The 15,911-nt window shown below is 45.2% G+C and overlaps 1 protein-coding gene across 6 annotated transcripts in view; it reads left to right on the top strand.

Moving 5' to 3' along the window:
- The window catches only part of LOC147105182 (zona pellucida sperm-binding protein 3 receptor-like), a 207,757-nt gene that overhangs the window by 150,126 nt on the left and 41,720 nt on the right, over nt 1-15,911 (top strand). For all 6 annotated transcript variants that reach the window (XM_086011301.1, XM_086011306.1, XM_086011303.1 and 3 more), the window contains 3 exons: nt 8,781-8,877; nt 10,645-10,718; nt 12,458-12,554. In XM_086011301.1, the coding sequence (XP_085867427.1) occupies nt 8,781-8,877; nt 10,645-10,718; nt 12,458-12,554 (268 nt within the window). The remainder of the gene's footprint in view (nt 1-8,780; nt 8,878-10,644; nt 10,719-12,457; nt 12,555-15,911) is intronic.

The following is a 15,911-nucleotide window of genomic DNA, read 5'->3' as shown; positions in this document are numbered from 1 at the left end:
GACGTATACGGGGCAAAAAAGTATACCCCAGAGGAAAAATAAGGGTGCCTGTCGAATACAATGGCAAGAAAATACGGAAATTGTATCTCTACATACTGCCAAATGGTGGACCACCGTTATTGGGACGGGAATGGATCAGGAAGATAAACTTAGATTGGCATTCCATTCATGCAATGACGGTGGATGGTAAAAAAGATGAAGACGTCACTCCTGGACGATTGTCAACAATCTTAGCTAACGCCAAAGAGGTATTTCAACAAGAACTGGGCACGCTTAAAGGCGTAACCGCCTCGATAAAAATAGAAGAGAATGCAGTTCCCAAGTTTTTCAAAGCAAGACCGGTACCATATGCAATTCGCCCAGCCGTCGAGGCAGAGCTGGAGAATCTGGAGAAGGCGGGCATGTTGTCTAAGGTCGACTGGAGCGAGTGGGCGACACCCATCGTTCCTGTCATGAAGAAAACGTTAAGCAATAAGTCCGGGGGACCAAGGAAGATTCGCATCTGTGGGGATTTCAAGGTGACGGTGAACCCAGTCCTTCACACAGTACAATATCCTCTTCCAAGGATAGAAGACATCTTCGCCTCACTGTCTGGAGGGAAGCGTTTTACAAAAATTGACCTAGCACAAGCATATTTGCAGATGGAGGTTGAAGAGTCCTCTAGGAAGTATCTCACGATAAACACTCACAAAGGTCTTTACCAGTATCATCGCTTGGTATTCGGAGTAGCATCGGCTCTGGCGATATGGCAAAGAGCGATGGAACAAGTCCTGCAAGGGATTCCGGGGACTCAGTGTTACTTGGACGACATCCTTGTAACAGGTGAAGATGACAGTGAACACCTTAACAACCTAGAACAGGTGCTAACTAGACTACGGGAACATGGGCTGCGAGCCAACCGCCCCAAGTGCGAATTTTTTAAGAAACAGATATCGTATTGTGGCCACGTGATTGATGAAGAGGGGTTACATAAGCCCCCTGACAAAATTGAAGCGGTTGTTAAAGCCCCAGCGCCTGAAAATGTGTCGCAACTGAGGTCATTCCTCGGATTGGTGAATTACTATCATAAGTTTTTGCCGAATTTGTCGACAATTCTGCACCCACTGAACGCCCTGCTATGAACGGGGGTAGCATGGAAATGGAGCGATGATTGTAAGCGTGCTTTTCAGAAGAGTAAGGACTTAATCACTTCAAGGGAAGTTTTGGCTCACTACAACCCAGCACTGCCCATCAGGCTGGCGTGTGATGCGTCTCCCTACGGCATTGGGGTGGTACTGTCACATAAATTCCTTGATGGTTTAGAGAGGCCGATAGCTTTTGCGTCACGCTCGTTAACTTCTGCCGAGCGTAACTACGCCCAGATTGACAGAGAGGCCCTCAGCCTAGTGTGGGGGGTGAAGAAGTTCAATCACTGCCTGCACGGTCAAAAATTTACTCTAACCGATCATCAACCTCTTGTCTCCATTTTCAACCCTCAGAAGGGCGTACCGATAATGACAGCACAACGGCTGCAGAGATGGTCCCTTTTCCTAGGGGCACACCAATATGACATCGAGTACAAAGGAACTAAACAGCATGGAAATGCTGATGGATTGTCACGTCTACCATTGCCGACGGTGGAAGAAGAAGACCTTGCAGTGGATCCAATGGAGTTATTCCACTCGACCATAGTCGAATGTCTCCCTGTGACGAATGCAAACATAGAAAAGGAAACACGGAATGACCCGACACTATCACGGGTCTATGATTTAACGGTGAAGGGATGGCCAGCACATGGCGAACCACTGCTGCCAGCATTCTCGCCGAGAAGAGAACAGCTGTCACTGTGCAGAGGAACCTTGATGTGTGGATCCAGAGTAGTAATTCCACCTAAGTTGACGGATAGAGTGCTCAATGAGCTTCATGAGGGTCATCTGGGTGGGGTAAAAATGAAGAACTTAGCCAGAGCGTTTGTGTGGTGGCCGGGAATCGATAGAGAAATCGAAGAGATGACCAAGAGCTGTGCAGGATGCCAGAAGGTCCAAAACGCCCCACCACAAGCCCCTCTGCATCCGTGGGAGTGGCCCTCATCTCCATGGCAAAGGGTGCACATTGATTTTGCTGGTCCCTTCATGGACTCGATGTTTTTAATTGCGGTGGATGCACATTCAAAGTGGCCAGAGGTAATAAAAATGTCCTCAACCACCACGGAAAAAACTATCACAGTTTTACGAACCATATTCGCCAGGAATGGGCTGCCTGAACAGATTTGCTCTGACAATGGACCACAGTTTGTGTCTGAAGAGTTCCGGAGGTTCTTAAAGAACAATGGTATTAAGCATTACACATCTGCCCCATATCATCCAGCCACTAATGGATTGGCCGAGAGGTTTGTCCAAATATTCAAGAAGGCTATCAAGGCAATGTGTAATGAAGATATACCCCTACAACACAAGGTGGACAACTACTTGTTTGCCTACCGGAATGCGACACATGCGGTTACCGGCCAAACTCCAGCCATGATGTTCTTCAATCGAAGACTACGATGCCGCTTGGATTTGGTTAAGCCAAACGTCCGAAGAGATGTGGAGAACAGGCAGTTTCAGAATATGAATGAAAGGCCGACCAGGAGTTTTAAGATAGGTCAACCAGTTTTGGCCCGGGACTACCGCACTGAGAAATGGCAGCCAGGAACGATTTGTACACGACAAGGACCTCTCATGTATACCGTGGACGTTGAGGAGAGCATTGTAAGACGCCATGCTGACCAGATTCTAGAGTCACTGGAAAACGTCAACTCCACACCACGATCTGATACACCTGGTAATGAAATTGATGTTCCAATTGCAGCTACCGCAGAACCGGTAATATTGGAAGCAGATGAACCAAACAACGACATTGATCCCGACTCAACATTGCCAGAAGAACCTGATTACCCCAAAGAGGCATTATCCAGACAGAATCAGGAAGCCTCCTCAGAGACTGAACTTATAATTGCTTAAACTTAACCAATGTATCTAGCAACAGTAATTGTGATTGTAATTAGTTATCATTTAGTTGTTAAATGAATGTTATGTACTGTTTATCTAAAAGGGGAGGAATTGTTGTGTATGTACCTTTAAGAGAATAACTGGTCTCAGACTGCAGTACCGGCAGTGACCACCCCTGTATTAAAGGCGCTAGTGAGCCTCTCTGTTTTTAGTTTCACTATTGACTTCCACCAGTAAAGACTTACTTTGTTCACTCCTCCTGTCCGTGTCTCAATTATTCACGGACGTAACAGAGGGTATCCAAAGCTAGATCTCTCTAGTTGAAAAAGAGATATAGAGATTAAAATGAGACAGAAAAAGGAGGCTTATGACAAATGTAAGTTACATAATACAGTAGAGAACCAAGCTGAACATAGAAAGTACATAGGAACATGAGTAGGCCATTTAGCCACTCGAGCCTGTTCTGCCATTCAATGAGATCATGGCTGATCTGTGACCTAACTCCATATACCCACCTTTCCGCCATATCCCTTAATGCTTCGGTTAACAAAAATCTATCAATCTCAGATTTAAAATTAACAATTGATCTAGCATCAATTGCCATTTGCAGAAGAGAGTTCCAAAACTTTTACCACCCTTTGTGTGTAGAAGTGTTTCCTAATTTCACTCCTGAAATGTCTGGCTCTAATTTTTAGACTATGCCCCCTAGTCCTAGACTCCGCAACCAGTGGAAATAGTTTCTCTCTATCTACCCTATCTGTTCCCCTTAATATCTTGAAACTTCGATCAAATCACCCCTTAACCTTCTAAATTCCAGGGAATACGACCCCAGTTTGTGTAATCTCTCCTTGTAATTTAACCCCTGGAGCCCAGGTATCATTCTGGTAAACCTACGCCTCCAAGGCCGATATATCCTTCCTAAAATGTGATGCCCAGAACTGCTCACAGTGCTCCAGGTGTGGTCTAACCAGGGTTTTGTACAGCTGCAGCATAACTTCTACCCCCTTGTATTCGAGTCCTCTAGATATAAAGGCCAGCATTTCATTAGCCTTCTGATTATTTTCTGTACCTGTTCATGGCATTTTAGTGATCTAGGAGTTCAAAAAAGGGTAGCAGAGGGACAAAGAGAAAGTATGAGAATAGATTAGCAGCTAACATAAAAGGGAACCCAAAAGTCTTTTATAAACATATAAATAGCAAAATGTTAGGCAAAAGAAAGCTGGGGCGATTAGGGACCAAAAAGGAGACATTCTTGCGGAGGCTAAGGTACGAAATGAGTACTTTCCATCTGTCTTCAGTAAAGAAGGGGATGCTGCCAATGTCACAGTAAAGGAGGAGGTAGTAGTGATATTGAATAGGATAAAAATAGATAGAGGAGGTACTTAAAAGGTCAGCAGCCCTCAAAGTCACCTGGTCCGGATGGGATACATCCTAGGTTACTGAGGAAAGTAAGGGTTGAAATTACGGAGAATCTGGCCACAATCTTCCAATCCTCCTTAGGTGTGGGGGTGGTGCCAGAGGATTGGAGGATAGCAAATGTTACACCCCTGTTTAAAAAAAGAGGAGATGGAGAAACATGGCAACTACAGGCCAATCAGCTTAACGTTGGTGGTTTTGAAATTTTTAGAGTCATTAATCCGGGACAAAATTATTGGCATTTGGGAAAATATGGGCTAATAAATGAAAGCCAGTACAGATTTGTTAAAGGCAAATCATGTTTGGCTAACTTGGTTGAGTTCTTTGATGAAGTAATGGAGAGGGTTGATGAGGATCATGCAGTTGATAAGTATATGGACTTTCAAAAGGCGTGAGACAAAGTGCCACATAATAGACTTGTTACCAAAATTGAAGCCCATGGGATTAAAGGGACAGTGGCTGTGTGAATATGAAATTGGCTAAGGGACAGAAAGCAGAGAGTAGGGGTGAACGGTTGTTTTACAGAATGCTAGGAAGTATACAGTGGTGTTGCCTGTGGGTCAGTATTAGGACCACTGATCTTTTTGATATATATTAATGACCTGGACTTGGATATGCAGGGCATAATTTCAAAGTTTGCAGATGATACGAAACTCGGAAATGTAGTAAACAGTGAGAAGGATAGTAACAGACTTCAGGAGACCATAGACAGACTGGGGAAATGGGCAGACACATGGCAGATGATATTTAACATCGAGAAGTGTGAAGTGATACATTTTGGTAAGAACAATGAGGAGAGGCAATATAAACTAAATGATACAATTTTAAAGGGGGGTGCAAGAACAGAGAGGCCTGGTTTTCCACCCCCCCCCCCCCTAGAAACAGGCAGCTCTGGCTGAATGCATGATAATGAGGTCCCAGCACAAATTTCGCAAGTTCCCTGCGGCCATGTGAATAGGCGCATGCAGTTCGTGCCCCGCCCCGTGCTGCCTGTTTTCAGCCACAATCAAATACAGGAAACTTGCGATTTACCGGCACCTAAATAACCAGAAATCTCGGTTAACCGACAAAATTCAGGAGTAGGTTCAGGTAACTTTTAATACTTAATAACAGAAAATGCTGGAAAAACTCAGCAGGTCAGGCAACATCCATGGACAGAAATTTGAGTTGACGTTTCGGGTCGAACCCTTCTTCAAAACTGGAAAGAAAAGATAGATCGGAGGCAGGGCTGCGATCGGACAAAAGAATAAAAGAAACAAAAGAAGTAAAAAAGAGACAAAAAAAGGTGTTAGAAGCTAGACGAGATGGTAATAGGCTGAGATTGGGTGTAAAGTGTACTGGCAGGGCAAGAGATAGCTGCCAGGTGTGAGAGAGAAACAAAAGGAAAGGGCGGGGGGGGGAAAGGAGTGGAAAAATTACAAGAAAAAATGTAATAGGGGCCGAGGTTATGATCTGAAATTGCTGAACTCGATATTGAGTCCGGAAGGCTGCAGAGTGCCTAATCGGAAGATGAGGTGCTGTTCCTCGAGTTTACGTTGAGCTTCCGTGGAACAATACAAGAGGCCAAGGACGGTGAGGTCCGAGTGGGAATGGAGCGGTGAATTAAAATGACAGGCGACCGGAAGCTCGGGGTCACCCTTACGGACTGAACGGAGGCGTTCCACAAAGCGGTCACCCAATCTGCGTTTGGTTTCCCCAATGTAGAGGAGACCGCATCGTGAGCAGCGAATACAGTATACTAGATTGCGAGAAGTACAAGTAAATCGCTGTTTCACCTGGAAGGGGTGTTTGGGGCCCTGGACAGTGGGAAGGGGGGAGGTATAGGGGCAGGTGTTACATTTCCTCCGCTTGCACGGGAAGGTGCCAGGCGAAGGGGAAGGGCTGTTTGGGGTGATAGAGGAGTGGACTAGGGTGTCTCGGAGGGAGCGGTCCCTGCGGAATGCTGAAAGGGGAGGGGAGGGGAAGATACGTTTGGTGGTGGGATCACTTTGGAGGTAGCGGAAATGCAGGAGGATGATCAGTTGAATGTGGAGGCTGGTGGGGTGAAAGGTGAGGACAAGGGGAACCCTATCGTGGTTCCGGGAGGGAGGGGCAGGGGTGAGGGCAGAAGTGCGGGAGATAGAACTGACACGGTCGAGGGCAGTGTCAATCACGGTAGAGGGGAATCCACGGTTGCGGAAAAAGGAAGACATGTCTGAAGCACTGGTGTGGAAGGTGGCATCGTCGGAGCAGATACGGTGGAGGCAGAGAAACTGGGAGAATGGAATAGAGTCCTTACAGGAAGCGGGGTGGGAGGAAGTGTAGTCCAGGTAGCTGTGGGAGTCAGTGGGCTTGTAGTGAATATTGGTCGATAACCTATCCCCAGAGATGGAGATGGAGAAGTCGAGGAAGGGAAGGGAAGAGTCAGAGATGGACCATGTGAAGGTGAGGGAAGGGTGGAAATTGGAGGCAAAGTGAATGAAATTGTCAAGTTCGGGACGAGAGCAGGAAACGGCACCGATACAGTCATCAATGTATCGGAAAAAGAGGTGAGGGAGGGGACCCGAGTAGGACTGGAACAAAGATTGTTCCACATAGCCCACGAAAAGGCAGGCATAGCTAGGACCCATGCGGGTACCCATGGCAACACCTTTGATTTGGAGGAAATGAGTGGAGTTAAAGGAGAAGTTGTTCAATGTGAGAACAAGTTCAGCCAGGCGGAGGAGGGTGGTGGTGGATGGGGACTGGTCGGGCCTCTGTTCAAGGAAGAAGCGGAGCGCCCTCAGGCCATCCGGGTGGGGGATGGAGGTGTAGAAGGATTGTACGTCCATGGTGAAAAGGAAGCGGTTGGGGCCAGGAAACTGGAAACTGTTAAAGTGGCGGAGGGCGTCCGAAGAGTCGCAGATGTAGGTGGGAAGAGACTGGACAAAGGGAGAAAAGATAGAGTCAAGATAGGAAGAGATAAGTTCCGTGGGACAAGAACAGGCTGAAATGATGGGTCTACCAGGGCAGTCCTGTTTGTGGATCTTGGGAAGGAGGTAGAAGCGGGCTGTGCGGGGTTGGGGAACTATGAGGTTGGTGGCAGCGGGGGAAGATCTCCAGAGGAGATGAGGTCAGTGACAGTCTTGGAAACGGTGGTTTGATGTTCGGTAGTGGGGTCATGGTCCAGGTGGAGGTGTCGGAGAGTTGGCGTTCAGCTTCCACTAGGTGGAGGTCAGTGCGCCAAACAACAACAGCACCACCCTTGTCAGCGGGTTTAATGACAATGTCAGGGTTGGATCTAAGAGAATGGAGTGCTGCAAGTTCAGAGGGAGGTAGGTTGGAGTGAGTGAGGGGAGCAGAGAAATGGAGATGGCCGATGTCACGGCGGCAGTTAGCGATGAAAAGATCTAGAGAGGGTAAGAGGCCAGGGGGAGGGGTCCAGGTAGAACGGGAATTCTGCAAGCGGGAGAAAGGGTCAGTTGTGTGGGGGGAAGACCCCTGGCCAGAGAAGTGGGCACGGAGACGAAGGCGGCGGAAAAAGAGCTCAGCATCGTGCCGAGCTCGAAATTCATTGAGGTGGGGGCGTAAGGGGATGAAGCTCAGGCCTTTGCTGAGGACTGATCATTCAGGGTCAGAGAGTGGAAGGTCAGAGGGGATAGTGAAAACGTGGTAGGGGGTGAGATTGGGAGAAGGGGGGTCAGAGGAAAGTGAAGGGGAAGAAGGTTCCGGAGGGGCGTTGGTTTCCAAGAGTTGATGAAGCTTGCGATCCTTGACATCGGAAAGGAAGAAGAAAAGTTTTTTGTTGAAGCGTCGGATGAGTTGAAGGATGAAATGGAACTGTGGACTCGGACAGCTTTGAGATAGAGTGCGTCGGTGTTGCTGAAGAGAGAAGTCGAGAGTATTACTTGCCTTCCTCCATGTGTTGCTGTGCAAGGGTGTGGCTGCAGCTGTTGCTAAGCTACAGAGACGCTTGCAACTTGTGGACATTGTTCTGAAGCTGTTGCTAAGCAACAGGGTTTGTTGCTTTATACGGAGCTCTCAGCTTCGTATCTTTTACTATAGCGTTCGGTTATCCGGAATTTTTGATGAACCGGCACCACGTCGGTCCCGTCCGTGCTGGATTTAAAAAAAAGTTTCCTATATCTTGGCCAAAGCATATTGCTCAGCCAGCACAGATGGAGTTACGCATTGAGTTCTTCACAACGACATTAGGTTGTAGTAGTCATTTCATAACATTGTTATTCCTTGGAATGAACAAAATGAAAAATCTAGAACTGCGTATTAAAACAAAGGGAAAATGTGCTGTAGTAATGTTAGTACTTCTAATTGAGCAATATCTTTCAAACTAAAGGTAATTACATTTCTCTGAATTAGACTGCAAGCTCAAATTGGAGACTTTTGTATTCTAATTTGTCCCATTTTCCTTTTTCATAGAGAGAGACTGTGGTGAACCAAAGCACATTGAAAATGGCCAGCGTGAATTCACGAGTACTGTTTACAACAGTAATGTTAGGTATATGTGTTACCCAGGGTAAGTATTCAATGACAACTAACTTTATAAAAACCACAAAGGGTAGCACTTCCAATTGCTGAAGTTCATACATGAACGATATTTACTCAGGGCCAGGAAGAGAGCGGCGGGGTAGGGTAGGGTGTGGGGGTGGGGGAGGATTTTCAGGATGGGAAACCCAGAAGTATGGAATTCCCGCATGTCCTGCAGAAATTAACCACAGAACGTCTTTTGAATTATTTCAACAGGCTTCCCGTCTGGCAGCCAGCCAGATCGAGAGGCTGTCTGGCTGTTAGGCGGGAACGCAGCCAGGGAGTGGATGTCGGGAAAGTCTGACAGTGCAGGGGGGTTTCAGACATGATGGGGGAGGCAGTGGGGGGGGGTTCGGACATGACGGGGTGGTTGGGACAAATAGGACATCGCAGGGGTCGGCCAATTGTGAAGGGGGTTGGGGGGGTCGGCTGATTGCGGCGTTCCAGTCAGGTGGAGGTTAGCTTGTTGGGCCTGGAGGAAACACTCCAGCTCTTCCTGGCCCACAAGCAGTGCAATAAAGGCACTTACCTCGTGGATCCAGCCCTTCTCACCTCCATTCCCGAGGCCTGGGAATCCTTTCCTCCATGTGTTAAGAATAAAAGTGGAGGCGTGCAGCCTCTTTAAAAGATTTTAGTGACCGACCCGCCTCCTTGGAGCAGGCTGGTTGCCCACCCACTGACCTGCCTCCATTAAAACCGGAAGTGGGCAGTTTGGGGTCGGGTTTGAGAATTTTACAATTTTTACCATCCTTGGGGGTTAAAATTCCGCTCTAAATGTACATGTGCTACATTCCTGGGTGCTCTACTTTTAATAGTAGCCCATTTATTTTAGTATACTCAGGAATGTAAAAGGTGATTCCACGATCTGACACTCCCAGTGGAGAAAGGAGTTTGCCGGGAGTTCACCTTGGGAGATTGAGGATGCGCAGCCTGTGATTTTTCATCCATTAAATTTAATAGACGGAGAATCACAGGCTGGGAGCACTGGATTACAGAATTATTCATAGGTGAACTCCGCCAATCTACCCTCAAAACTCTACTGATCGCATCTGTATGCAGTAAGGTTAGTTTGAGAGTAGGAATTGGCTAATTACTCGCATTTGCTAACAAACTGATAACACAAAGTAGCACTTCTGAAATCAAAACAGATACAGACCATGAGAAAATTCCTTCATACTGTACATCACTGGAAAATGGGCTACACTTTTTTTAATCCTTGAAATTATCTGCATCTGTTTCCTAGCTCGTTGCAGTGTTGTAAAAATTGTAACTGGCTATTGCCTAATGTTCTATAAAGTATGTTAACTGTACATTCTCAGTGATCAATTGTTGATTATCAAGGAGACATCATTTTGCAATGATTGTGTTATAACACAATCATTCATCTACTACAAGAAGTGGACTAACTATCAATGTCCTCTGAACACAGTTGCAACAAAAGGAATGCTACTAGATTGACAAACTACATGTTATAAATAGGGATTCAGTTGGAATGCAATTTCTTAGACTTTTTATGAAATTTGCACAGACAAAAACACTTCTGCTGACTACTGAAGAGAAATCGGCTCTTTGAATAAAACTCAACAGTCCTTTAAGAGATAATCAGCTTCCTGTACGTTTGAGCATTTTTTTCAGTGTACACCATTCTTTGTACTCTCCAGTCTTGTATCCACCATTATAAGATCTTTTAACTTCTTTGTGACCAAAACTGATTTTTGTTTTAGTTTCCCTTAAGTGGCTTTGTTTTTTTTTGCAGGTACCTTTTAGTTGGCAAAGCGACCCAGACGTGCACAATTAGGGGCTGGGAAGGCAAGGCCCCAAAATGCAATCGTAAGTCACAGTTCCATATTTAGAGTGGCCGACTGATTGGGAATTCACAGTTGTAGAGCCTCATCCTGTTCTCTTTTATTTGTTCCCTTGTCGGGAAGGTAAGAATCCTAACATTTTGAGAAGGTCGAACAACTTATTGAGAATATTTGACCTTGCATGGCATGGTATGGTTGTTCAGGGCACTTAAAGCTGAAAGTTTGCCATCACACAGAGTTCATTGTGAAATTTTGGCAACATTTCCTTCAGTCCTAATTACGTAAATTCAATCATTGACTACGTAAATTCAATTTCATTTTTTTCTGAAAATCGGGAGAGTTTCATTTCCTACCATAATGATCTTATTTTGCAGTTTACACATCATAAAGAAGATGAAACTCATTAAAGCCAAACTCATGTCCCGAATTTCTATTGGGGTGCGAGGCCAGAAGTCTGGCAGATTGCCTGTAATTCGGAGCGGGAGCCAGATCTGCCAGGTTTCCACCTCAATGTAAAAACAGGCCCAAATTCCAGAGAGGGAGTGCCATTGTGAGTTCTGCTCCCTCCCCACACCATAGTACTGCCTGGGGGCCTCTCTGGGGGTGTTCCTGGGCTGCCCTGGGAATTCCACCCAGTAAGCCACCAATGGGCCTTACTAAGGCCTCAGAAAGGTTTTCCAGCAGAGGAGATCAATTTACCGTAAAATCAATGGCCAGAGAAAAAAACCCCAGGGCCAATAAGGGAAAAAATACTCTGGTAAATTCCTCTTTGACCTCCTCAGGCAATCAAAACCAGTCCAGGAGATCACATGGACCAAGTTTGAAAGATTTCATTCTAACGTAATAATTTGGAGTCTTGGCTGTGAACTGGCCCAATATTTCCCATTGCATCATCATTTGGATAAGCTGTCTTAAATTTCAGTGGCCTCAAAGTGTGAAGGCTCATTGAATGATTTGAAAACCTTACACTCTTCTAGTCTTATTACAGAACACTTAATAGAAAAGCTACAGTACAGCAGTGATATAGGCAGCATCCAGTTACTATATGCATCGTTACTTCATTCAGAAAAGAGGGTATAGATTGACTTTGTGAATGACTATGTCTGAAAACTTATGTGCTTTGAAATCGGATTGAACATTTTATGAAAAGTTTATTTGGGAGTAGTGGATACTACCGTCGATTAGAAAACTGTCCTTTGACCTTTGGAACCGACATCTGGTTCTAGCTCAGACTGACGCTTCCAAAGTGTCTCTGTTGGCTGTATGCGTCTTAAATAAAACTGGTTTGAAAAACCTGTTTTCGTTTTTAGCAAGGACAATCCTGCAGCACAAATCTGCGTATAATTCAACACAAATGGCACTAACTTGTAAGGTTAACTCAAAGAAAACACTAGAACAACTGGCGTAGAAAATAGAAGTATCGTTTTGGTTATCCTCCTGAGGCTGGAGCTAAGATACATTGCTCAGCTTTACACTGTATTTGATCTGCATCAAGAGTGCTTGACAAGCATGCTGAGTATTAAGTGTGGAGCAGTGTTCCATTTATTATCAGTGATTGGCTTCCATTTGGACTATAATTTTTCAAATACATGTTAAATACTGGAAAGTGTACTGACATCATAAGCTGTTGATTTTTAAAATGATGTAGTATTTCTGTACCCCAGGATACGTAGCATTGATTTATATACATTATATGAATTGCATTGAAAGTTGACTTGGTATTTTGTAATCTCTGCAACATTTCCATTTTCTTTCTCTATGTAGCAAGAACTTGTGGCAATCCAGGGGAGATCTTGAATGGATATTATGATGCACAAAGTGATGAATTTGGAAGCAAAGCTACATTTTACTGTGACACTGGGTAATTATGCAGTACATAGATAATATGAAAACCCCTTGATATTAAATTGCCTAAAGCAATAGCACTATAATCATCTTGTTCGTAGGCTTTAATAACAGCTGGACCATGTACTTTGAGTCCACTCCTAAGGTTACCAACCTCATGTTAGTTACCAGCATACCTGCTCCCTCAGTGTTTTGAGATACAGCTGTTCAGAGCTCTCACGACTTCTCTGAAAGTCATTCTATGGGATTCTTGGAGCAAAGTTCTGTTCTACTCAATTTAAGATTGATAGCATTGCAAAAACAGTAGTTTTATGCTTAATGCTTCTGTATATTTAGGACTGAGAGTAACTGTTCCTTATCTCACACAATGGATAGAAATTAGTGGTATTTATTTTTCAAGTATAAAAGGCAGTGTGCAGTCAAGTTAACTACACTTTGGTACAATTTGAAATAAAATACATTCAGACCATTTGCCTAGTCATTTGATTAAAAATTCTGAAGGGATTCTATAGCTCCCCCACAGTAATTTCACCAGGAGACCAATGGGATCCCAGGGAAATGGTATAACGTGCTGTTTTATGGGGGTTCCACAATTCTCCCGCTGGAGCTGCAGCAGGAATCCGCTAGAACACCCTAAAAATTCTGAAACTCAAAGCTTTTAAAATTTATTTTGGTTCCATTGCATATCTTTTCCTCCACATAGTTTGTTAACATTTTAGCAACTACAAATTTACTTCTAATTCTGAAGTCAAAGGTCTAGAAATTTGTTAAGTCCGTGAATGATTGAGACACGGACTAGCAGGAGAGAAAACAAACAGATCTTTACTGGTGAAAGGCATAAACGAAACTAAAAACAGAGGCTCTCTAGCGCCTTTTATACAGGGGTGGTCACTGCCGGTACTGCAGTCTGAGACCAGTTATTCTCTTAAAAGGTACATACACAACAATTCCTCCCCTTTTAGATAAACAGTACATAACATTCATTTAACAACTAAATGATAACGAATTACAATCACAATTACTGTTGCTAGATACATTGGTTAAGTTTAAGCAATTATAAGTTCAGTCTTTGAGGAGGCTTCCTGATTCTGTCTGGATAACGCCTCTTTGGGGTACCAGGTTCTTCTGGCAATGTTGAGTCGGAATCAATGTCGTTGTTTGGTTCATCTGCTTCCAATATTACCGGTTCTGCGGTAGCTGCAATTGGAACGTCGATTTCATTACCAGGTGTATCAGATTGTGGTGTGGAGTTGACGTTTTCCCGTGACTCTAGAATCTGGTCAACATGGCGTCTTACAATGCTCTCCCCAATGTCCACGGTATACATGAGAGGTCCTTGTCGTGTACAAATCGTTCCTGGTTGCCATTTCTCAGTGCGGTAGTCCCGGGCCAAAACTGGTTGACCTATCTTAAAACTCCTGGTCGGCCTTTCATTCATATTCTGAAACTGCCTGTTCTCCACATCTCTTCGGACGTTTGGCTTAACCAAATCCAAGCGGCATCGTAGTCTTCGATTGAAGAACATCATGGCTGGAGTTTGGCCGGTAACCGCATGTGTCGCATTCCGGTAGGCAAACAAGAAGTTGTCCACCTTGTGTTGTAGGGGTATATCTTCATTACACATTGCCTTGATAGCCTTCTTGAATATTTGGACAAACCTCTCGGCCAATCCATTAGTGGCTGGATGATATGGGGCAGATGTGTAATGCTTAATACCATTGTTCTTTAAGAACCTCCGGAACTCTTCAGACACAAACTGTGGTCCATTGTCAGAGCAAATCTGTTCAGGCAGCCCATTCCTGGCGAATATGGTTCGTAAAACTGTGATAGTTTTTTCCGTGGTGGTTGAGGACATTTTTATTACCTCTGGCCACTTTGAATGTGCATCCACCGCAATTAAAAACATCGAGTCCATGAAGGGACCAGCAAAATCAATGTGCACCCTTTGCCATGGAGATGAGGGCCACTCCCATGGATGCAGAGGGGCTTGTGGTGGGGCGTTTTGGACCTTCTGGCATCCTGCACAGCTCTTGGTCATCTCTTCGATTTCTCTATCGATTCCCGGCCACCACACAAACGCTCTGGCTAAGCTCTTCATTTTTACCCCACCCAGATGACCCCCATGAAGCTCATTGAGCACTCTATCCGTCAACTTAGGTGGAATTACTACTCTGGATCCACACATCAAGGTTCCTCTGCACACTGACAGCTGTTCTCTTCTCGGCGAGAATGCTGGCAGCAGTGGGTCGCCATGTGCTGGCCATCCCTTCACCATTAAATCATAGACCCGTGATAGTGTCGGGTCATTCCGTGTTTCCTTTTCTATGTTTGCATTCGTCACAGGGAGGCATTCGACTATGGTCGAGTGGAATAACTCCATTGGATCCACTGCAAGGTCTTCTTCTTCCACCGTCGGCAACGGTAGACGTGACAATCCATCAGCATTTCCATGCTGTTTAGTTCCTTTCTACTCGATGTCATATTGGTGTGCCCCTAGGAAAAGGGACCATCTCTGCAGCTGTTCTGCTGTCATTATCGGTACGCCCTTCTGAGGGTTGAAAATGGAGACGAGGTTGATGATCGGTTAGTAAAGTTTTTGACCGTGCAGATAGTGATTGAACTTCTTCACCCCCCACACTAGGCTGAGGGCCTCTCTCTCAATCTGGGCGTAGTTACGCTCGGCAGAAGTTAACGAGCGTGACGCAAAAGCTATCGGCCTCTCCAAACCATCAAGGAATTTATGTGACAGTATCGCCCCAATGCCGTAGGGAGACGCATCACACGCCAGCCTGATTGGCAGTGCTGGGTTGTAGTGACCCAATACTTCCTTTGAAGTGATTAAGTCCTTACTCTTCTGAAAAGCACACTTACAATCATCGCTCCATTTCCATGCTACCCCCGTTCGTAGCAGGGCGTTCAGTGGGTGCAGAATTGCCGACAAATTCGGCAAAAACTTATGATAGTAATTCACCAACCCGAGGAATGACCTCAGTTGCGACACATTTTCAGGCGCTGGGGCCTTAACAACCGCTTCAATTTTGTCAGGGGACTTATGTAACCCCTCTTCATCAATCACGTGGCCACAATATGATATCTGTTTCTTAAAAAATTCGCACTTGGGGCGGTTGGCTCGCAGCCCATGTTCCCGTAATCTAGTGAGCACCTGTTCTAGGTTGTTAAGGTGTTCACTGTCATCTTCACCTGTTACAAGGATGTCGTCCAAGTAACACTGAGTACCCGGAATCCCTTGCAGGACTTGTTCCATCGCTCTTTGCCATATCACCGGAGCCGATGCTACTCCGAATACCAATCGATGATACTGGTAAAGACCTTTGTGAGTGTTTATCGTGAGATACTTCCTAGAGGACTCTTC

This window comes from Somniosus microcephalus, chromosome 18 (genome assembly GCF_052327205.1).
Source record: "Somniosus microcephalus isolate GS21.2 chromosome 18, FLI_Smic_1.0, whole genome shotgun sequence".
In the NCBI taxonomy this organism is placed as follows: Eukaryota; Metazoa; Chordata; class Chondrichthyes; order Squaliformes; family Somniosidae; genus Somniosus; species Somniosus microcephalus.
Note: the sequence above shows the minus strand (reverse complement) of the source record. Positions and strands in the feature narration are given on the sequence as shown.